The sequence below is a fragment of the Oncorhynchus keta genome, chromosome 21 (genome assembly GCF_023373465.1).
Source record: "Oncorhynchus keta strain PuntledgeMale-10-30-2019 chromosome 21, Oket_V2, whole genome shotgun sequence".
NCBI lineage: Eukaryota > Metazoa > Chordata > Actinopteri > Salmoniformes > Salmonidae > Oncorhynchus > Oncorhynchus keta.
Genome location: NC_068441.1, coordinates 48,248,771 through 48,272,072, shown reverse-complemented (window position 1 = coordinate 48,272,072; position 23,302 = coordinate 48,248,771). Strand labels below are relative to the sequence as shown.

The window sequence follows — 23,302 nt, the reverse complement described above, 5'->3', positions numbered from 1 at the left end:
TCATAACGAACCAGGAGGTTACCACAGCAACTGGGTCATTACGAACCAGGAGGTTGTCACAGCAACTGGGTCATAACGAACCAGGAGGAGGTTACCACAGCAACTGGGTCATAACGAACCAGGAGGTTGTCACAGCAACTGGGTCATTACAGAAATGTTACAGGGAAATTCTGGAATACTGTTAGATATTGGATGCAGATGCACATTTATATGTTGCGTTAAAACAGCATAAATAATTTATAGGAGCTCCCTATAATAACTGGTAAATAATCTGACTTCCTAGTTTACCTCTTATGAACCTTGATTTCTGGTTCTCACAATCTATCAGAAAATCAATAACGAAAGGAAAATGATACTTGGAAGTGTGGCAACTCAAGACTACTCTCCTTTCAATGTGTGCAAGTGTTTGTGCCTTTGTATGGAAAACTAGGAGTTGTGTACTTTCACATGACCTCCTCTTCTACAGTAACAGTAAGACATGATCTACTATTTTACAGTAAGACACAACCTACTCTTTTACAGTAAGACACAACCTACTCTTCTACAGTAAGACATGATCTACTCTTCTACAGTAAGACATGACCTACTCTTCTACAGTAAGACATGATCTACTATTTTACAGTAAGACACAACCTACTCTTCTATAGTAAGACATGATCTACTCTTCTATAGTAAGACATGATCTACTCTTCTACAGTAAGACATGATCTACTCTTCTACAGTAAGACATGATCTACTCTTCTACAGTAAGACATGACCTACTAAGACATGATCTACTCTTCTACAGTAAGACATGATCTACTCCTTTACAGTAAGACATTATCTACTCTTTTACATTAAGACACAACCTACTCTTCTACAGTAAGACACAACCTACTCTTCTACAGTAAGACATGATCTACTCTTCTACAGTAAGACATGATCTACTCTTCTACAGTAAGACACAACCTACTCTTCTACAGTAAGACATGATCTACTCTTCTACAGTAAGACATGATCTACTCTTCTACAGTAAGACATGACCTACTCTTTTACAGTAAGACCCGACCTACTAAGACATGATCTACTCTTCTACAGTAAGACATGATCTACTCTTCTACAGTAAGACATGGCCTACTATTCTACAGTAAGACATGACCTACTCTTTTACAGTAAGACCCGACCTACTAAGACATGATCTACTCTTCTACAGTAAGACATGATCTACTCTTCTACAGTAAGACATGGCCTACTATTCTACAGTAAGACATGATCTACTCTTCTACAGTAGCAGTAAGACATGATCTACTCTTCTACAGTAACAGTAAGACATGATCTACTCTTCTACAGTAACAGTAAGACATGATCTACTCTTCTACAGTAACATTAAGACATGATCTACTCTTCTACAGTAACATTAAGACATGATCTACTCTTCTACAGTAACATTAAGACATGATCTACTCTTCTACAGTAACAGTAAGACATGATCTACTCTTCTACAGTAACATTAAGACATGATCTACTCTTCTACAGTAGCAGTAAGACATGATCTACTCTTCTACAGTAACAGTAAGACATGATCTACTCTTCTACAGTAACATTAAGACATGACCTACTCTTCTACAGTAGCAGTAAGACATGATCTACTCTTCTACAGTAGCAGTAAGACATGATCTACTCTTCTACAGTAGCAGTAAGACATGATCTACTCTTCTACAGTAACAGTAAGACATGATCTACTCTTCTACAGTAACATTAAGACATGATCTACTCTTCTACAGTAACAGTAAGACATGATCTACTCTTCTACAGTAACAGTAAGACATGACCTACTCTTCTACAGTAGCAGTAAGACATGATCTACTCTTCTACAGTAGCAGTAAGATACAGAAACAGACAGGGAGCACTGTAAGCCAAGGTCAGAGATGAACACTTTGAAGCAACGACACTAAAATAAACAGACAGTCTATGACTCTGTCACACTGAGGACATGTCCAGTGACAGCTACAATGACCAGACAAACTGACAGCTACAATGACTAAAACACTCCCTCCACGTCCTGATGATGATGAAGCATTTACAGTATCCTACCCGTCTACATATTTGACTTATCTGGCACTTCCTGGTTAAACGGCTCTCTTCCTGAGCACATCAAATACAAATAATGACTTGAAATAATTCAATAAATCTGAGAAACAGAAAGAGACTGGTTCTTGAACTCCTTTCTGATTCTTCTGTACTTCAGCATACCAAAAACAGGGCCTACAATCACTTCCACTACTATTCACAAGACAGCAAAGTGCTTTGAAAAAAATCTTAGTCTTACAGTATCTTTGTAAAGTATTCATAGCCCTTACAGCCTTATTCTAAAATGGATTTAAAAAATGATAATCCTCGTCAATCTACACACAATACCCCATAATGACAAAGCGTAAACAGTTTTTTATTTATTAACATTTTACACTTATTTATATAAGTATTCCGACCCTTTGCTATGAGACTCTAAATTGAGCTCAGGTGCATCCTGTTTCCATTGATCATCCTTGAGATGTCTCTACAACTTGATTGGAGTCCCCCTGTGGTAAATTCTATTGATTGGATATGATTTGGAAAGGCACACACCTGTCTATATAACGCCCCACATTGACAGTGCATGTCAGAGCAAAAACCAAGCCATGAGGTTGAAGGAATTGTCCATAGCGCTCCGAGACAGGATTGTGTCGAGGCACAGATCTGGTGAAGGGTACCAAAAAATGTCAGCAGCATTGAAGGTCCCCAAGAACCCAGTTGCCTCCATCATTCTTAAATGGAAGAAGTTTGGAACCACCAAGACTCTTTTTAGAGCTGGCCGCCCGGCCAAACTGAGCAATTAGGGGAGAAGGGCCTTTGTCAGAGAGGTGACCAAGAACCAGATGATCTCTCTGATAGAGCTCTTCAGTTCCTCTGTGGAGATGGGAGAACCTTCCAGAAGGACAAAAGCAATCAGGCCTTTATGGTAGAGTGGCCAGACGGAAGCCACTTTTCAGTAAAAGGCACATGGTTGTCGGCTTGGAGTTTGCCAAAAGGCACCTAAAGACTCTCACACATTGAGAAACAAGATTCTCTGGTGTCAGGAAAACCTGGCACCATCCCTACGGTGAAGCATGGTAGTGGCAGCATCATGCTGTGGGGATGTTTTTCACCATCCCTACGGTGAAGCATGGTAGTGGCAGCATCATGCTGTGGGGATGTTTTCCACCATCCCTATGGTGAAGCATGGTAGTGGCAGCATCATGCTGTGGGGATGTTTTCCACCATCCCTACGGTGAAGCATGGTAGTGGCAGCATCATGCTGTGGGGATGTTTTTCACCATCCCTACGGTGAAGCATGGTAGTGGCAGCATCATGCTGTGGGGATGTTTTCCACCATCCCTATGGTGAAGCATGGTAGTGGCAGCATCATGCTGTGGGGATGTTTTCCACCATCCCTACGGTGAAGCATGGTAGTGGCAGCATCATGCTGTGGGGATGTTTTCCACCATCCCTATGGTGAAGCATGGTAGTGGCAGCATCATGCTGTGGGGATGTTTTTCAGCATCCCTACGGTGAAGCATGGTAGTGGCAGCATCATGCTGTGGGGATGTTTTCCACCATCCCTAAGGTGAAGCATGGTAGTGGCAGCATCAAGCTGTGGGGATGTTTTCCACCATCCCTACGGTGAAGCATGGTAGTGGCAGCATCATGCTGTGGGGATGTTTTCCACCATCCCTACAGTGAAGCATGGTAGTGGCAGCATCATGCTGTGGGGATGTTTTCCACCATCCCTACGGTGAAGCATGGTAGTGGCAGCATCATGCTGTGGGGATGTTTTTCAGCAGCAGGGACTGGGAGACTAGTCAGGATCGAGGCAAAGATGAACGGAGCAAAGTACAGAGAGATTCTTGATGAAAACCTGCTCCAGAGAGCTCAGCACCTCAGACTGGGACGAAGGTTTATTTTTAATCTATTTTTTATTTCACCTTTATTTAACCAGGTAGGCAAGTTGAGAACAAGTTCTCATTTACAATTGCGACCTGGCCAAGATAAAGCAAAGCAGTTCGACACATACAACGACACAGAGTTACACATGGAGTAAAACAAACATACAGTCAATAATACAGTATAAACAAGTCTATATACGATGTGAGCAAATGAGGTGAGATAAGGGAGGTAAAGGCAAGAAAAGGCCATAGTGGCAAAGTAAATACAATATAGCAAGTAAAACACTGGAATGTTTGATTTGCAATGGAAGAATGTGCAAAGTAGAAATAAAAATAATGGGGTGCAAAGGAGCAAAATAAATAAATAAATAAAATAAATACAGTAGGGAAAGAGGTAGTTGTTTGGGCTAAATTATAGGTGGGCTATGTACAGGTGCAGTAATATGTGAGCTGCTCTGACAGTTGGTGCTTAAAGCTAGTGAGGGAGATAAGTGTTTCCAGTTTCAGAGATTTTTGTAGTTTGTTCCAGTCATTGGCAGCAGAGAACTAACTGGAAGGAGAGGCGGCCAAAGAAATAATTGGTTTTGGGGGTGACCAGAAAGATATACCTGCTGGAGCGCGTGCTACAGGTGGGTGATGCTATGGTGACCAGCGATCTGAGATAAGGGGGGACTTTACCTAGCAGGGTCTTGTAGATGACATGGAGCCAGTGAGTTTGGCGAGTATGAAGCGAGGGCCAGCCAACGAAAGCGTACAGGTCGCAATGGTGGGTAGTATATGGGGCTTTGGTGACAAAAAGGATGGCACTGTGATAGACTGCATCCAATTTGTTGAGTAGGGTATTGGAGGCTATTTTGTAAATGACATCGCCGAAGTCGAGGATTGGTAGGATGGTCAGTTTTACAAGGGTATGTTTGGCAGCATGAATGAAGGATGCTTTGTTGCGAAATAGGAAGCCAATTCTAGATTTAACTTTGGATTGGAGATGTTTGATGTGGGTCTGGAAGGAGAGTTTACAGTCTAACCAGACACCTAGGTATTTGTAGTTGTCCACGTATTCTAAGTCAGAGCCGTCCAGAGTAGTGATGGACAGGCGGGCAGGTGCAGGCAGCGATCGGTTGAAGAGCATGCATTTAGTTTTACTTGTATTTAAGAGCAATTGGAGGCCACGGAAGGAGAGTTGTATGGCATTGAAGCTTGCCTGGAGGGTTGTTAACACAGTGTCCAAAGAAGGGCCAGAAGTATACAGAATGTTCATACAGAAGGTTCACCTTCCAACAGGACAATGACCCTAAGCACACAGCCAAGACAACGCAGGAGTGGCTTCGGGACAAGTCTCTGAATGTCCTTGAGTGGCACAGCCAGAGCCCGGACCTGAACCAGATCGAACATCTCCGGAGACCTGAACATCGCTGTGCAGCAATGCTCCCCATCCGACCTGACAGAGCTTGAGAGGATCTGCAGAGAAGAATGGGAGAAACTCCCCAAAAACAGGTGTGCCAAACTTGTAGCGTCATACCCAAGAAGACTCGAGGCTGTTTTAAAAAAATAATTTTTAACCTTTATTTAACTAGGCAAGTCAGTTAAGAACAAATTCTTATTTTCAATGACTTCCTGTTCAGGGGCAGAATGACAGATTTGTACCTTGTCAGCTCGGGGGTTTGAACTTGCAACCTTCCGGTGACTAGTCCAACGCTCTAACCACTAGGCTACCCTGCCGCTGTAATCACTGCCAAAGGGGCTTCAACAAAGTACTGAGTAAAGGGTCTGAATACTTATGTAAATGTAATATTTCAGTTTTTTATTTTTTTATAAATTAGCAAACATTTCTAATAACCTGTTTTTGCTTTGTCATTATGGGGTATTGTGATGTCATTATGGGCTATCCTGTGTAGATTGAAGAGGGGGAAAAAATATTTAATCTATTTTAGAATAAGGCTGTAACATAACATTTTGAAAAAGTCAAGGGGTCTGAATACTTCCCGAATGCACTGTGATCTTAATCTCAGTCTTACAAACTCCAACATAGCTTTAGCCTTATCCAACCCCAGACAGATTTTCTTGACCACATGGAATCCATGATGGAATTTGAATAATTATATTAAGGACCGGGACATTCTATCCTAATATCACATAACTATAAATCCTGTCCCCTGTGCTGGAACTAGGCATTTAGAGGTTGAAACTAACAGCATTTCTGAGCAGAACCCATGCAACCTTTCATAATGGGGCGGCAGGGTAGCCTGGTGGTTAGAGCGTTAGACTAGTAACCGGAAGGTTGCAAGTTCAAACCCCCAAGCTGACAAGGTTGTTCTGCCCCTGAACAGGCAGTTAACCCACTGTTCCTAGGCTGTCATTGAAAATAAGAATTTGTTCTTAACTGACTTGCCGAGTTAAATAAAGGTAAAATAAAAAACCTTTCATGAGTCATACTAAACTGCTCTAATTCAGTGGAATAAAGTACATCCCTACACCTGACCTGTATTTCACAACAGAAAGAAATATCTCAGCATACCTAGTAGTTCTTTTTTACATCTAGAGGCCAGTCTTTCTCCCCTTTCAAGTAGCGCTGTGTGTGTGTGTGTGTGTGTGTGTGTGTGTGTGTGTGTACGTTCCCATCAAACAGACAGCATCTGTTGCCCGTCTCACCTTGCGTTTGATGTCAGTAAACTGAGAGAACATGAGGGACCAGTAGAAGCCCAGCTCAGTCACATAGTAGTGGTACAGGCCTGGGGTCAGGACCTGTTAGATACCAACAGGGACCAAGACAGACAGGGTTTTTGTTAATACGGATAAAGACATTATTGAACGTGTATACCATACTGTTGTCTTCTTGTACCCTCCTGGGTTTACTAGGAAGTACTCTATCATTCCAAAATACTTCCAACCAAATAAAGAGGCTGTATAACGTCACCTGGTAGGGGTAGTTGTACCAGCAGTGGTGTGTATCCCACATCCATGGGCACTGTACAACACAGACAAACACAGTCAGTCTCAATTCAGTACACCACGGTTACATCAATAGGAAAAATGTCAATATACACACAATCACCACAAATCTCACCTGCCATAGAAAACGAATGCCATAGGTAAATATGCACAGATAAAATGTAGACCTCCACCTGTGAATACATGACAGGGCTGGGGTCAGACAGAACAATGGACTGTAAACTCCACCTGTAATACATGACAGGGCTGGGGTCAGACAGAACAATAGACTGTAAACTCCACCTGTAATACATGACAGGGCTGGGGTCAGACAGAACAATAGACTGTAAACTCCACCTGTAATACATGACAGGGCTGGGGTCAGACAGAACAATGGACTGTAAACTCCACCTGTAATACATGACAGGGCTGGGGTCAGACAGAACAATAGACTGTAAACTCCACCTGTAATACATGACAGGGCTGGGGTCAGACAGAACAATGGACTGTAAACTCCACCTGTAATACATGACAGGGCTGGGGTCAGACAGAACAATAGACTGTAAACTCCACCTGTAAATACATGACAGGGCTGGGGTCAGACAGAACAATGGACTGTAAACTCCACCTGTAATACATGACAGGGCTGGGGTCAGACGGAACAATAGACTGTAAACTCCACCTGTAATACATGACAGGGCTGGGGTCAGACAGAACAATGGACTGTAAACTCCACCTGTAATACATGACAGGGCTGGGGTCAGACAGAACAATAGACTGTAAACTCCACCTGTAATACATGACAGGGCTGGGGTCAGACAGAACAATGGACTGTAAACTCCACCTGTAAATACATGACAGGGCTGGGGTCAGACAGAACAATAGACTGTAAACTCCACCTGTAATACATGACAGGGCTGGGATCAGACAGAACAATAGACTGTAAACTCCACCTGTAATACATGACAGGGCTGGGGTCAGACAGAACAATAGACTGTAAACTCCACCTGTAATACATGACAGGGCTGGGGTCAGACAGAACAATAGACTGTAAACTCCACCTGTAATACATGACAGGGCTGGGGTCAGACAGAACAATGGACTGTAAACTCCACCTGTAATACATGACAGGGCTGGGGTCAGACAGAACAATAGACTGTAAACTCCACCTGTAATACATGACAGGGCTGGGGTCAGACAGAACAATGGACTGTAAACTCCACCTGTAAATACATGACAGGGCTGGGGTCAGACAGAACAATAGACTGTAAACTCCACCTGTAATACATGACAGGGCTGGGATCAGACAGAACAATAGACTGTAAACTCCACCTGTAATACATGACAGGGCTGGGGTCAGACAGAACAATAGACTGTAAACTCCACCTGTAATACATGACAGGGCTGGGGTCAGACAGAACAATAGACTGTAAACTCCACATGTAAATACATGACAGGGCTGGGGTCAGACAGAACAATAGACTGTAAACTCCACCTGTAATACATGACAGGGCTGGGGTCAGACAGAACAATAGACTGTAAACTCCACCTGTAATACATGACAGGGCTGGGGTCAGACAGAACAATGGACTGTAAACTCCACCTGTAATACATGACAGGGCTGGGGTCAGACAGAACAATAGTCTGTAAACTCCACCTGTAATACATGACAGGGCTGGGGTCAGACAGAACAATGGACTGTAAACTCCACCTGTAAATACATGACAGGGCTGGGGTCAGACAGAACAATAGACTGTAAACTCCACCTGTAATACATGACAGGGCTGGGGTCAGACAGAACAATAGACTGTAAACTCCACCTGTAATACATGACAGGGCTGGGGTCAGACAGAACAATAGACTGTAAACTCCACCTGTAATACATGACAGGGCTGGGGTCAGACAGAACAATAGACTGTAAACTCCACCTGTAAATACATGACAGGGCTGGGGTCAGACAGAACAATAGACTGTAAACTCCACCTGTAATACATGACAGGGCTGGGGTCAGACAGAACAATAGACTGTAAACTCCACCTGTAATACATGACAGGGCTGGGGTCAGACAGAACAATAGACTGTAAACTCCACCTGTAATACATGACAGGGCTGGGGTCAGACAGAACAATAGACTGTAAACTCCACCTGTAAATACATGACAGGGCTGGGGTCAGACAGAACAATAGACTGTAAACTCCACCTGTAATACATGACAGGGCTGGGGTCAGACAGAACAATAGACTGTAAACTCCACCTGTAATACATGACAGGGCTGGGGTCAGACAGAACAATAGACTGTAAACTCCACCTGTAATACATGACAGGGCTGGGGTCAGACAGAACAATAGACTGTAAACTCCACCTGTAATACATGACAGGGCTGGGGTCAGACAGAACAATAGACTGTAAACTCCACCTGTAAATACATGACAGGGCTGGGGTCAGACAGAACAATAGACTGTAAACTCCACCTGTAATACATGACAGGGCTGGGGTCAGACAGAACAATAGACTGTAAACTCCACCTGTAAATACATCACAGGGCTGGGGTCAGACAGAACAATAGACTGTAAACTCCACCTGTAATACATGACAGGGCTGGGGTCAGACAGAACAATAGACTGTAAACTCCACCTGTAAATACATGACAGGGCTGGGGTCAGACAGAACAATAGACTGTAAACTCCACCTGTAATACATGACAGGGCTGGGGTCAGACAGAACAATAGACTGTAAACTCCACCTGTAAATACATGACAGGGCTGGGGTCAGACAGAACAATAGACTGTAAACTCCACCTGTAAATACATGACAGGGCTGGGGTCAGACAGAACAATAGACTGTAAACTCCACCTGTAAATACATGACAGGGCTGGGGTCAGACAGAACAATAGACTGTAAACTCCACCTGTAAATACATGACAGGGCTGGGGTCAGACAGAACAATAGACTGTAAACTCCACCTGTAAATACATGACAGGGCTGGGGTCAGACAGAACAATAGACTGTAAACTCCACCTGTAATACATGACAGGGCTGGGGTCAGACAGAACAATAGACTGTAAACTCCACCTGTAAATACATGACAGGGCTGGGATCAGACAGAACAATGGACTGTAAACTCCACCTGTAATACATGACAGGGCTGGGGTCAGACAGAACAATAGACTGTAAACTCCACCTGTAATACATGACAGGGCTGGGGTCAGACAGAACAATAGACTGTAAAAGAATGCGTGTCTCGGTCTCTGACCTTGCATGCACTTCATAATTACACACATCCTGATGAATCATGTATTGTAGTCAGTGATAGAACAAAGCCAGTAGTAATGACAGTAGTCAGATTAATTTACACACACACACACACCACATAACAACGTGTGCACAATCCCACAGAGGTCAAGGGCAAACTCATTAGTCAATAAGAGCCATAGATCAAGACTAGATGTTATAGCCTATGACATGACCCTACATGTTCTGTACCTGGTTTAATAACCTACGTGTCCTGTACTGGGTTTGATAACCTACATGTTCTGTACTGGGTTTGATAACCTACATGTCCTGTACCTGGTTTGATAACCTACAGGTCCTGGGTTTAATAACCTACAGGTCCTGGGTTTAATAACCTACAGGTCCTGGGTTTAATAACCTACATGTTCTGTACTGGGTTTGATAACCTACATGTTCTGTACTGGGTTTGATAACCTACATGCTCTGTACTGGGTTTAATGACCTATATGTCCTGTACCTGGTTTAATAACCTATATGTCCTGTACCTGGTTTAATAACCTACATGTCAGGTACTGGGTTTGATAACCTACAAGTCCTGTACCTGGTTTGATAACCTACATGTCCTGTACTGGGTTTGTTAACCTATATGTACTGGGTTTAATAACCTACATGTCCTGTACCTGGTTTGATAACCTACAAGTCCTGTACCTGGTTGATAACCTACAAGTCCTGTACCTGGTTTGATAACCTACATGTCAGGTACTGGGTTTGATAACTTACATGTACTGGGTTTGATAACCTACATGTACTGGGTTTGATAACCTACATGTTCTGTACTGAGTTTGATAACCTACATGCTCTCACAGAACTTGGTGAGTACGCTGGGTTTGATAACCTACGTGCTCTCACAGAACTTGGTGAGTACGCTGGGTTTGATAACCTACGTGCTCTCACAGAACTTGGTGAGTACGCTGGGTTTGATAACCTACGTGCTCTCACAGAACTTGGTGAATACGCTGGGTTTGATAACCTACATGCTCTCACAGAACTTGGTGAGTACGCTGGGTTTGATAACCCAAGTGCTCTCACAGAACTTGGTGAGTACGCTGGGTTTGATAACCTACGTGCTCTCACAGTACTTGGTGAGTACGCTGGGTTTGGTAACCTACATGCTCTCACAGAACTTGGTGAGTATGCTGGGTTTGATAACCTACATGTTCTGTACTGGGTTTGATAACCTACATGTCCTGTACCTGGTTTGATAACCTACAGGTCCTGGGTTTAATAACCTACAGGTCCTGGGTTTAATAACCTACAGGTCCTGGGTTTAATAACCTACATGTTCTGTACTGGGTTTGATAACCTACATGTTCTGTACTGGGTTTGATAACCTACATGTCCTGTACCTGGTTTGATAACCTACAGGTCCTGGGTTTAATAACCTACAGGTCCTGGGTTTAATAACCTACAGGTCCTGGGTTTAATAACCTACATGTTCTGTACTGGGTTTGATAACCTACATGTTCTGTACTGGGTTTGATAACCTACATGTCCTGTACCTGGTTTGAAACCTACAGGTCCTGGGTTTGTAATAACCTACAGGTCCTCAATAACCTACAGGTCCTGGGTTTAATAACCTACATGTTCTGTACTGGGTTTGATAACCTACATGTTCTGTACTGGGTTTGATAACCTACATGTCCTGTACCTGGTTTGATAACCTACAGGTCCTGGGTTTAATAACCTACAGGTCCTGGGTTTAATAACCTACATGTTCTGTACTGGGTTTAATAACCTATATGTCCTGTACCTGGTTTAATAACCTATATGTCCTGTACCTGGTTTTATAACCTACATGTCCTGGGTTTGATAACCTACATGTTCTGTACTGGGTTTTATAACCTACATGTTCTGTACTGGGTTTGATAACCTACATGTCCTGTACCTGGTTTTATAACCTACATGTCCTGGGTTTGATAACCTATATGTCCTGGGTTTAATAATCTACATGTTCTGTACTGGGTTTTATAACCTACATGTTCTGTACTGGGTTTGATAACCTACATGTCCTGTACCTGGTTTGATAACCTACATGTCAGGTACTGGGTTTGATAACCTACATGTCCTGTACTGGGTTTGTTAACCTATATGTACTGGGTTTAATAACCTACATGTCCTGTACCTGGTTTGATAACCTACAAGTCCTGTACCTGGTTGATAACCTACAAGTCCTGTACCTGGTTTGATAACCTACATGTACTGGGTTTGATAACCTACATGTACTGGGTTTGATAACCTACATGTCTTGTACCTGGTTTGATAACCTATATGTCCTGTACTGGGTTTGTTAACCTACATGTACTGGGTTTAATAACCTACATGTTCTGTACTGAGTTTGATAACCTACATGTTCTGTACTGGGTTTGATAACCTACATGTCCTGTACCTGGTTTAATAACCTACATGTCAGGTACTGGGTTTGATAACCTACAAGTCCTGTACCTGGTTTGATAACCTACATGTCCTGTACTGGGTTTGTTAACCTATATGTACTGGGTTTAATAACCTACATGTCCTGTACCTGGTTTGATAACCTACAAGTCCTGTACCTGGTTGATAACCTACAAGTCCTGTACCTGGTTTGATAACCTACATGTACTGGGTTTGATAACCTACATGTACTGGGTTTGATAACCTACATGTCCTGTACCTGGTTTGATAACCTATATGTCCTGTACTGGGTTTGTTAACCTACATGTACTGGGTTTAATAACCTACATGTTCTGTACTGAGTTTGATAACCTACATGCTCTCACAGAACTTGGTGAGTATGCTGGGTTTGATAACCTACGTGCTCTCACAGAACTTGGTGAGTACGCTGGGTTTGATAACCTACGTGCTCTCACAGAACTTGGTGAGTACGCTGGGTTTGATAACCTACATGCTCTCACAGAACTTGGTGAGTACGCTGGGTTTGATAACCTAAGTGCCCTCACAGAACTTGGTGAGTACGCTGGGTTTGATAACCTACATGCTCTCACAGAACTTGGTGAGTACGCTGGGTTTGATAACCTACATGCTCTCACAGAACTTGGTGAGTACGCTGGGTTTGATAACCTACGTGCTCTCACAGTACTTGGTGAGTACGCTGGGTTTGATAACCTACATGCTCTCACAGAACTTGGTGAGTATGCTGGGTTTGATAACCTACATGGTTTCATAGAACTTAGTGAGTACGCTGGGTTTGATGACCTACATGCTCTCACAGTACTTGGTGAGTACGCTGAGTTTGATAACTTACATGCTCTCACAGAACTTGGTGAGTACACTGGGTTTGATAACCTACGTGCTCTCACAGTACTTGGTGAGTACGCTGGGTTTGATGACCTACATGCTCTCACAGAACTTGGTGAGTACGCTGGGTTTGATAACCCAAGTGCTCTCACAGAACTTGGTGAGTACGCTGGGTTTGATAACCTACGTGCTCTCACAGAACTTGGTGAGTACGCTGGGTTTGATAACCTACGTGCTCTCACAGAACTTGGTGAGTACGCTGGGTTTGATAACCTACGTGCTCTCACAGAACTTGGTGAGTACGCTGGGTTTGATAACCTACATGCTCTCACAGAACTTGGTGAGTACGCTGGGTTTGTCCTGGTTGCGTCTGTGTCTGAACCATTGCTGAACCTTCCTCACATCCCAGTCCAGCTGCTTAGATAACCCATCCAGGTGTCGCCAGTTTGACAACTGTTGCTCTCACAGAACTTGGTGAGACGCTGGGTTTGATAACCTACGGCTCTCAGAGAGACAAGGGCGTATGCTGGGTTTGATAACCTACATGCTCTCACAGAACTTGGTGAGTACGCTGGGTTTGTCCTGGTTGCGTCTGTGTCTGAACCATTGCTGAACCTTCCTCACATCCCAGTCCAGCTGCTTAGATAACCCATCCAGGTGTCGCCAGTCTGGGCACTGTGGGAGTGAGAGAGAGACAAGGGGGAGGGGGAGAGAGACAAAGGGGAGGGAGAGAGAGACAAGGGGGAGGGAGAGAGACAAGGTGGAGAGGGAGAGAGAGACAAAGGGGAGTGAGAGAGAGACACGGGAGAGGGAGAGAGACAAGGGGGAGGGAGAGAGAGAGACAAAGGGGTGAGAGAGAGACACGGAAGAGGGAGAGAGACAAGGGGGAGTGAGAGAGAGACAAGGGGGAGTGAGAGAGAGACACGGGAGAGGGAGAGAGACAAGGGGGAGGGAGAGAGAGACAAGGAGGAGTGAGAGAGAGACAAGGGGGAGGGAGAGAGAGACAATGGGGAGTGAGAGAGAGACAAGGGGGAGGGAGAGAGAGACAATTGGGAGGGAGAGAGAGACAATGGGGAGGGAGAGAGAGACAATGGGAGTGAGAGAGAGACAAGGGGGAGGGAGAGAGTGACAAGGGGAGTGAGAGAGAGAGACAAGGGGAGTGAGAGAGAGACAAGGGGGAGGGAGAGAGAGACAAGGGCGAGTGAGAGAGAGACAATGGGAGTGAGAGAGAGACAAGGGGGAGGGAGAGAGAGAGAGACAAGGGGAGTGAGAGAGAGACAAGGGGGAGGGAGAGAGAGACAGGGGGAGGGAGAGAGAGACAAGGGGGAGGGAGAGAGAGAAAGAGGGACAGAGAGACAGGGGGAGAGAGAGACAAGGGGGAGGGAGAGAGAGACAAGGGGGAGGGAGAGAGAGACAATGGGGCATAGAGAGGGAGAAAGAGGGAGAGAGAGATAGGAGAAAGTATGACTAACAAGGGAAACTCAACACAGACATTTGCTTTAAAACAAAGGCATTCCTGGCCCACCAACACATCACAAGACATTACATCAGATGACAGGCCTAGGTCATAAGAGTATGATTTACGAGGGAGAATAGGAGGAAGGAGGAAGAGACGGATTCAGAGAGTGAGGCGGTTGAGATTTGGACAGGTGGGAGGGTGGGGGCATTAGGAGACTGACAGCACTTATTGTTCTTCAAGAGGAAATTATTTTCACAATTCACAACTTAGAGACAAGAGAGTGACATGTCATCTAGGATCTAAAAATGTTCACCAAATTCCTATGTTTTCCATTAAATAATTCCCACCTTGGAATTTAGGGAAAGTTACTGGAATTTTGCAACTTAGACACGAGAGAGAGATGAAAGTAAGAGGAGCAGGAAGGAGGAAGAAACAAATGAAGAACTAAGGCATGTGAGACCAGTATAGTTTAGTATTGTGTAAGACCGCTGCATGGATGCGTGGCAAGAGACAATAGGAGACAAAGGACAGCTGACAGACAAACAGTTCAATATTTTCCTTGTGTCTAGTGTGGGTGGGTGTGTGGTGTGTGAGGGTAGCGTACCTTTGTGATGTGAGTGTGTGTGTGTGTGTCTGTGTGTGAGTGTGTGTGTGTGTGTGTGTGTGTGTGTGTGTGTGTGTGTGTGTGTGTGTCTGTGTGTGTGTTGTGATGTGAGTGTGTGTGTGTGTGTGTGTGTGTGTGTGTGTGTGTCTGTGTGTGTGTGTGTGTCTTGTGTGATGTGAGTGTGTGTGTGTGTGTGTGTGTGTCACATGTGAAATGGATGTAAACACTGTAAAAACCTCATCTAATACCTTATTTGTGTGTGTGTGTGTGTGTGTGTGTGTGTCTGTGTGTGTGTGTGTGTGTGTGTGTCTGTGTGTGTGTGTGTGTGTGTGTATACCTTTGTGATAGATGTAAACACCTTCTCCAGGACAGGGTTGGGTGTGGCTCGCCAGTGGACTGAGGTCGCGTGGATATGCAAGAGGAAGGCACATGGTCTGGCTATGAACCTGAAGGAAAACCAGCAGTGAAAGCCGATCTCTTTCTTATTGCTATTAGCTGTATACAGGGCATTAAGAAAATATTCAGACCCCTTTGACTTTCCCCACATTTTGTTACGTTATAGCCTTATTCTAAAATGTATTTATTTTTATACTCCTCAATCTACACACAATAACCCATATTGACAAAGCATTTTTTTAATGTTAGCAAATGTATAAAAAATACAAAACAGAAATACCTTCTTTACCTACTGTAAGTATTCAGACCATTTGCTCAGTTGCATCCTGTTTCCATTAATCATCCTTCAGATGCTTCTACAACTTGACTAAAGTCCACCTGTGGTAAATTCAAATGATTGGACATGATTTGAAATGGCAAACACCTGTCTATATAAGGTCCCACAGTTGACAGTGCATGTCAGAGAAAAAAACAAGCCAAGAGGCCGAAGCTCCAAGACAGGATTGTGTCGAGGCACATATCTGGGGATGGGTACCAAAAAATGTCAGCAGCATTGAAGGTCCCCAAGAACACGGTGACCTCCATCATTCTTAAATGGAAGTAGTTATGAACCACCAAGACTTTACCAAGAACTGGTTGCCCGGCCAAACTGTGCAATCGGGGGAGAAGGGCCTTGGTCAGGAAGGTGAGCAAGAACCCGATGGTCACTCTGACAGAGCTCCAGAGTTCCTCTGTGGAGATGGAAGAACCTTCCAGAAGGACAACCATCTCTGCAGCACTCCACCAATCATTCCTTTATGGTAGAGTGGCCAGATGGAAGCCACTCCTCAGTAAAAGGCACATGACAGCCCGCTTGGAGTTAGCCAAAAGGCACCTAAAGGACTCTCAGACCAAGATTGAACTCTTTGGCCTGAATGCCAAGCGTCACGTCTGGGGGAAACCAGGCACCGCTCATCACCTGGCCAATACCATCTTTACGGTGAAGCATGGTGGTGGCAGTATCATGCTGTGGGTATGTTTTTCAGCGGCAGGGACTGGGAGACTGGTTTCGGGACAAGTCTCTGAATGTCCTTGAGTGGGCCAGCCAGTGTCCGTCTTGAACCCGATCGAACATCTCTGAAAATAGCTGTGCAGTGACGCTCCCCCATCCAACCTGACAGAGCTGGGAGAATGGGAGAAACTCTGCAAATACAGGTGCCAAGCTTGTAGCGTCATACCCAAGAAGACTTGAGGCTGTAATCGTTGCCAAAGGTACTTCAACAAAGTACTGAGTAAAGGGTCTGAATACTTATGTAAATGTGACATCAGGTTTTATTTGAGCAAAAATGTCTAAAAACCTGTTTTTACTTTGTCATTATGGGGTATTGTGTGTAGATTGATGAGGGGAAAAAACTATTTAATCAAATTTAGAATAAGGCTGTAAGGTAACAAAATGTTGAAAAAGTCAATGGGTCTGAATACTTTCTGCACTGTATTCACAATACTGCATTCTGATTGGCTTGGCCTGGCTCCCAAGTGGGTAGGCCTATGTCCTCCCAGGCCCACCCATGGCTGCACCCCTGCCCAGTCATGTGAAATCCATAGATTAGGGCCTAATGAATTTATTTAAATTCTGCTTTCCTTATGTGAACTGTAACTCAGTAAAATTGTGAAATATACATATACAAACAATCGCACTCAATCGCACATATACACAATACAAACAATCGCACTTACAGATGGACTCATTATAAACCTATCTATATATAAGGAAGGAAGCCTTATCAGAATACACAATTTAAAAATCTTATAATTTGTATTCTCATATTGCTTTCATTCTCATTTGTATTCTCACACTGCTTTCATTCTCATTTGTATTCTCACACTGCTTTCATTCTCATTTGTATTCTCACACTGCTTTCATTCTCATTTGTATTCTCACACTGCTTTCATTCTCATTTGTATTCTCATACTGCTTTCATTCTCATTTGTATTCTCATACTGCTTTCATTCTCATTTGTATTTCATACTGTTTATTCTTTGTATTCTCATACTGCTTTCATTCTCATTTGTATTCTCATACTGCTTTCCTTCTCATTTCTATTCTCATACTGCTTTAATTCTCATTTGTATTCTCACACTGCTTTCATTCTCATTTGTATTCTCACACTGCTTTAATTCTCATTTGTATTCTCATACTGCTTTCATTCTCATTTGTATTCTCACACTGCTTTCATTCTCATTTGTATTCTCACACTGCTTTCCTTCTCATTTGTATTCTCATACTGCTTTCATTCTCATTTGTATTCTCACACTGCTTTCATTCTCATTTGTATTCTCACACTGATTTCATTCTCGTTTGTATTCTCACACTGCTTTCATTCTCATTTGTATTCTCATACTGCTTTCATTCTCATTTGTATTCTCACACTGCTTTCATTCTCATTTGTATTCTCACACTGCTTTCATTCTCATGTGTATTCTCATACTGCTTTAATTCTCATTTGTATTCTCATACTGCTTTCATTCTCGTTTGTATTCTTATATTCACACAATGCAATCTCTCCCAATGTCTCCCAATGTCTCCCAATGTCTCCCAATGTTTCGCAATCTCTCCCAATGTCTCCCAATCTCTCCCAATGTCTCCCAATCCCTCCCAATGTCTCCCAATGTTTCCCAATCTCTCCCAATGTCTCCCAATCTCTCCCAATGTCTCCCAATGTTTCCCAATCTCTCCCAATGTTTCCCAATCTCTCCCAATGTTTCCCAATCTCTCCCAATGTCTCCCAATGTCTCCCAATGTCTCCCAATGTCTCCCAATGTTTCCCAATGTCTCCCAATGTCTCCCAATGTCTCCCAATGTCTCCCAATGTCTCCCAATGTCTCCCAATGTCTCCCAATGTCTCCCAATGTCTCCCAATGTTTCCCAATCTCTCCCAATGTCTCCCAATGTCTCCCAATGTCTCCCAATGTCTCCCAATGTCTCCCAATGTTTCCCAATCTCTCCCAATGTTTCCCAATCTCTCCCAATGTCTCCCAATCTCTCCCAATGTCTCCCAATGTTTCCCAATCTCCCCCAATGTCTCCCAATGTCTCCCAATGTCTCCCAATGTCTCCCAATGTTTCCCAATGTCTCCCAATCTCTCCCAATGTCTCCCAATGCTTCCCAAACTCTCCCAATGTTTCCCAATCTCTCCCAATGTCTCCCAATCTCTCCCTATGTCTCCCAATCTCCCCCAATGTCTCCCAATCTCTCCCAATGTCTCCCAATGTATTCCAATGTCTTGTTTATAAACATTTTTAAAAGATGTTATATCCATCATGTCAATATTTTGACAATATTTGTCCAACACCAGCCAAAAGACAAAGAGAGTAGAGATTAAATACACAGAAACTCATTCAAAAGAACAAGACTGTCACAACCCGATGGTCACTCTGACAGAGCACCAGAGTTCCTCTGTGGAGATGTGAGAAACTTCCAGAAGGTCAACCATCTCTGCAGCACTCCACCAATCAGACCTTTATGGTAGAGTAGCCAGACGGAAGCCACTCAGTGAAAGGCACATGACTGCCTGCTTAGAGTTTGCCAAAAGGCACCTTAATGACACTCAGACCATGAGAAACAAGAATCTCTGTTCTGATGAAACCAAGACTGAACTCTTTGGCCTGAATCCCAAGCGTCACGTCTGGAGGAAACCAGGCACCGCTCATCACCTGGCCAATACCAGCCCAACGGTGAAGCATGGTGGTGGCAGTATCATGCTGTGGGTACGTTTGTCAGCGGCAGGAACTGGGAGACAAGTCAGGATTGAGGGAAAGATGAACGGACCAAAGTACAGAGAGATCCTTGATGAAAACCTGCTCCTTTTGTATTCTCACACCGCTTTCATTCTCATTTGTATTCTCATACAGCTTTCATTCCTATTTGTATTCTCATACTGCTTTCATTCTCATTTGTATTCTCACACCGCTTTCATTCTCATTTGTATTCTCATACTGCTTTCATTCTCATTTGTATTCTCATACTGCTTTCATTCCCATTTGTATTCTCATACTGCTTTCATTCTCATTTGTATTCTCACACCGCTTTCATTCTCATTTGTATTCTCACACTGCTTTCATTCTCATTTGTATTCTCATACTGCTTTCATTCTCATTTGTATTCTCATACTGCTTTCATTCTCATTTGTATTCTCATACTGCTTTCATTCTCATTTGTATTCTCACACTGCTTTCATTCTCATTTGTATTCTCACACTGCTTTCATTCTCATTTGTATTCTCACACTGCTTTCATTCTCATTTGTATTCTCATACTGCTTTCATTCTCATTTGTATTCTTATATTCACACAATGCAATCTCTCCCAATCTCTCCCAATCTTTCCCAATCTCTCCCAATCTTTCCCAATCCCTCCCAATCTTTCCCAATCTCTCCCAATCTCTCCCAATCTTTCCCAATCTCTCCCAATCATTCCCAGTCTCTCCCAATCATTCCCAGTCTCTCCCAATCATTCCCAGTCTCTCCCAATCTTTCCCAATCTTTCCCAATCCCTCCCAATCTCTCCCAATCTTTCCCAATCTCTCCCAATCTTTCCCAATCTCTCCCAATCTTTCCCAATCTCTCCCAATCTTTCCCAATCCCTCCCAATCTTTCCCAATCCCTCCCAATCTCTCCCAATCTTTCCCAATCTCTCCCAATCTCTCCCAATCTTTCCCAATGTCTCCCAATATCTCCCAATCTTTCCCAATGTCTTCCAATCTCTCCCAATATGTCCCAATGTCTCCCAATCTTTCCCAATCTCTCCCAATCTTTCCCAATCTCTCCCAATCTCTCCCAATCTCTCCCAATCTCTCCCAATCTTTCCCAATGTCTCCCAATCTTTCCCAATGTCTCCCAATCTCTCCCAATCTTTCCCAATGTCTCCCAATCTCTCCCAATCTTTCCCAATCTTTCCCAATGTCTCCCAATCTTTCCCAATGTCTCCCAATCTCTCCCAATCTTTCCCAATGTCTCCCAATCTTTCCCAATGTCTCCCAATCTCTCCCAATGTTTCCCAACGTCTCCCAATGGCTTACATGACTTGTTTGATAAAGATTTTTCAAATATTTTATATCCATCTTTCAATATTTGTCCAACACCAGCCAAAAGACAAAGACAGTAGGACTGCCACAACAGGGAAAGAGGCCAGATTACTAAAGAGAGTAGAGATGAAATAGGATGCCATACATAGAATGTTTGGCACAGCATTTGTCTGTCAGTGAGAATGCTGCATACAGTAGAGTACAGAAGAGTGGAATGTAAAAGTGAAATATGATAACAAACTGTTAGTTCCGCCTGGCCACTCCTACCTCGACCAACAGCTCTGGCCCCCCCGCAGCTCCTCGCCCAAGCCTCTCCAGGTTCTCCTTTACCCAAATCCAGATAACAGATGTTCTGAAAGAGCTGCAAAACCTGGACCTGTATAAATCAGCTGGGCTTGACAATCTGGACCCTCTATTTCTGAAACTATCCGCCGCCATTGTCACAACCCCTATTACCAGCCTGTTCAACCTCTCTTTCATATCGTCTGAGATCCCCAAGGATTGGAAAACTGCTGCAGTCATCCCCCTCTTCAAAGGGGGAGACACCCTGGACCCAAACTGTTACAGACCTATATCCATTCTGCCCTGCCTATCTAAGGTCTTCGAAAGCCAAGTCAACAAACAGGTCACTGACCATCTCGAATCCCACCGTACCTTCTCCGCTATGCAATCTGGTTTCCGAGCCGGTCACGGGTGCACCTCAGCCACACTCAAGGTACTAAACAACATAATAATAATAATATATGCCATTTAGCAGACGCTTTTATCCAAAGCGACTTACAGTCATGTGTGCATACATTCTAATGGGTGGTCCCGGGAATCGTACCCTGGCGTTACAAGCGCCATGCTCTACCAACTGACCGACATCGATAAAAGACAGTACTGTGCAGCCGTCTTCATCGACCTTGCCAAGGCTTTCGACTCTGCCAATCACCAGATTCTTATCGGCAGACTCAGTAGCCTCGGTTTTTCGGATGACTGCCTTGCCTGGTTCACCAATTACCTTGCAGACAGAGTTCAGTGTGTCAAATCCGAGGGCATGCTGTCCGGTCCTCTGGCAGTCTCTATGGGGGTGCCACAGGGTTCAATTCTCGGGCCGACTCTTTTCTCTGTATATATCAATGATGTTGGTCTTGCTGCGGGCGATTCCCTGATCCACCTCTACGCAGACGACACCATTCTATATACTTTCGGCCCGTCATTGGACACTGTGCTATCTAACCTCCAAACGAGCTTCAATGCCATACAACACTCCTTCCGTGGCCTCCAACTGCTCTTAAACGCTAGTAAAACCAAATGCATGCTTTTCAACCGATCGCTGCCTGCACCCACATGCCCGACTAGCATCACCACACTGGATGGTTCCGACCTTGAATATGTGGACACCTATAAGTACCTAGGTGTCTGGCTAGACTGCAAACTCTCCTTCCAGACCCATATCAAACATCTCCAATCGAAAATCAAATCAAGAGTCTGCTTTCTATTCCGCAACAAAGCCTCCTTCACTCACGCTGCCAAGCTTACCCTAGTAAAACTGACTATCCTACCGATCCTCGACTTCGGCGATGTCATCTACAAAATCGCTTCCAACACTCTACTCAGCAAACTGGATGCAGTTTATCACAGTGCCATCCGTTTGGTCACTAAAGCACCTTATACTACCCACCACTGCGACTTGTATGCTCTAGTCGGCTGGCCCTCGCTTCATTATTCGTCGCCAGACCCACTGGCTCCAGGTCATCTACAAGGCCATGCTAGGTAAAGCTCCGCCTTATCTCAGTTCACTGGTCACGATGGCAACACCCATCCGTAGCACGCGCTCCAGCAGGTGTATCTCACTGATCATCCCTAAAGCCAACACCTCATTCGGGCCGCCTTTCGTTCCAGTACTCTGCTGCCTGTGACTGGAACGAATTGCAAAAATCGCTGAAGTTGGACCAACTTCAAACATCAGCTATCTGAGCAGCTAACCGATCGCTGCAGCTGTACATAATCTATTGGTAAATAGCCCACCCATTTTCACCTACCTCATCCCCACAGTTTTTATTTATTTACTTTTCTGCTCTTTTGCACACCAATATCTCTACCTGTACATGATCATCTGATCCTTTATCACTCCAGTGTTAATCTGCAAAATTGTAATTATTCGCCTACCTCCTCATGCCTTTTGCACACATTGTATATAGACTCCCCTTTTTTTCTACTGTGTTATTGACTTGTTAATTGTTTACTCCATGTGTAACTCTGTGTTGTCTGTTCACACTGCTATGCCTTATCTTGGCCAGGTCGCAGTTGCAAATGAGAACTTGTTCTCAACTAGCCTACTTGGTTAAATAAACGTGAAATATTTTTTTTTTTTTTTAAATCAGTGTGTCCAAAGATAATAGA

At 43.9% G+C, this 23,302-nt stretch overlaps 1 protein-coding gene across 2 annotated transcripts in view; it reads right to left on the bottom strand.

The window, feature by feature from the left end:
- The window catches only part of cers5 (ceramide synthase 5), a 38,731-nt gene that overhangs the window by 8,287 nt on the left and 7,142 nt on the right, over positions 1-23,302 (bottom strand). For both annotated transcript variants that reach the window (XM_052474074.1, XM_052474073.1), the window contains exons 2-6: positions 15,795-15,903; positions 13,939-14,069; positions 7,006-7,063; positions 6,856-6,906; positions 6,591-6,683 (exon numbers count right to left, since the gene is read on the bottom strand). In XM_052474074.1, coding sequence (XP_052330034.1) covers positions 6,591-6,683; positions 6,856-6,906; positions 7,006-7,063; positions 13,939-14,069; positions 15,795-15,903 — 442 coding nt within the window. The remainder of the gene's footprint in view (positions 1-6,590; positions 6,684-6,855; positions 6,907-7,005; positions 7,064-13,938; positions 14,070-15,794; positions 15,904-23,302) is intronic.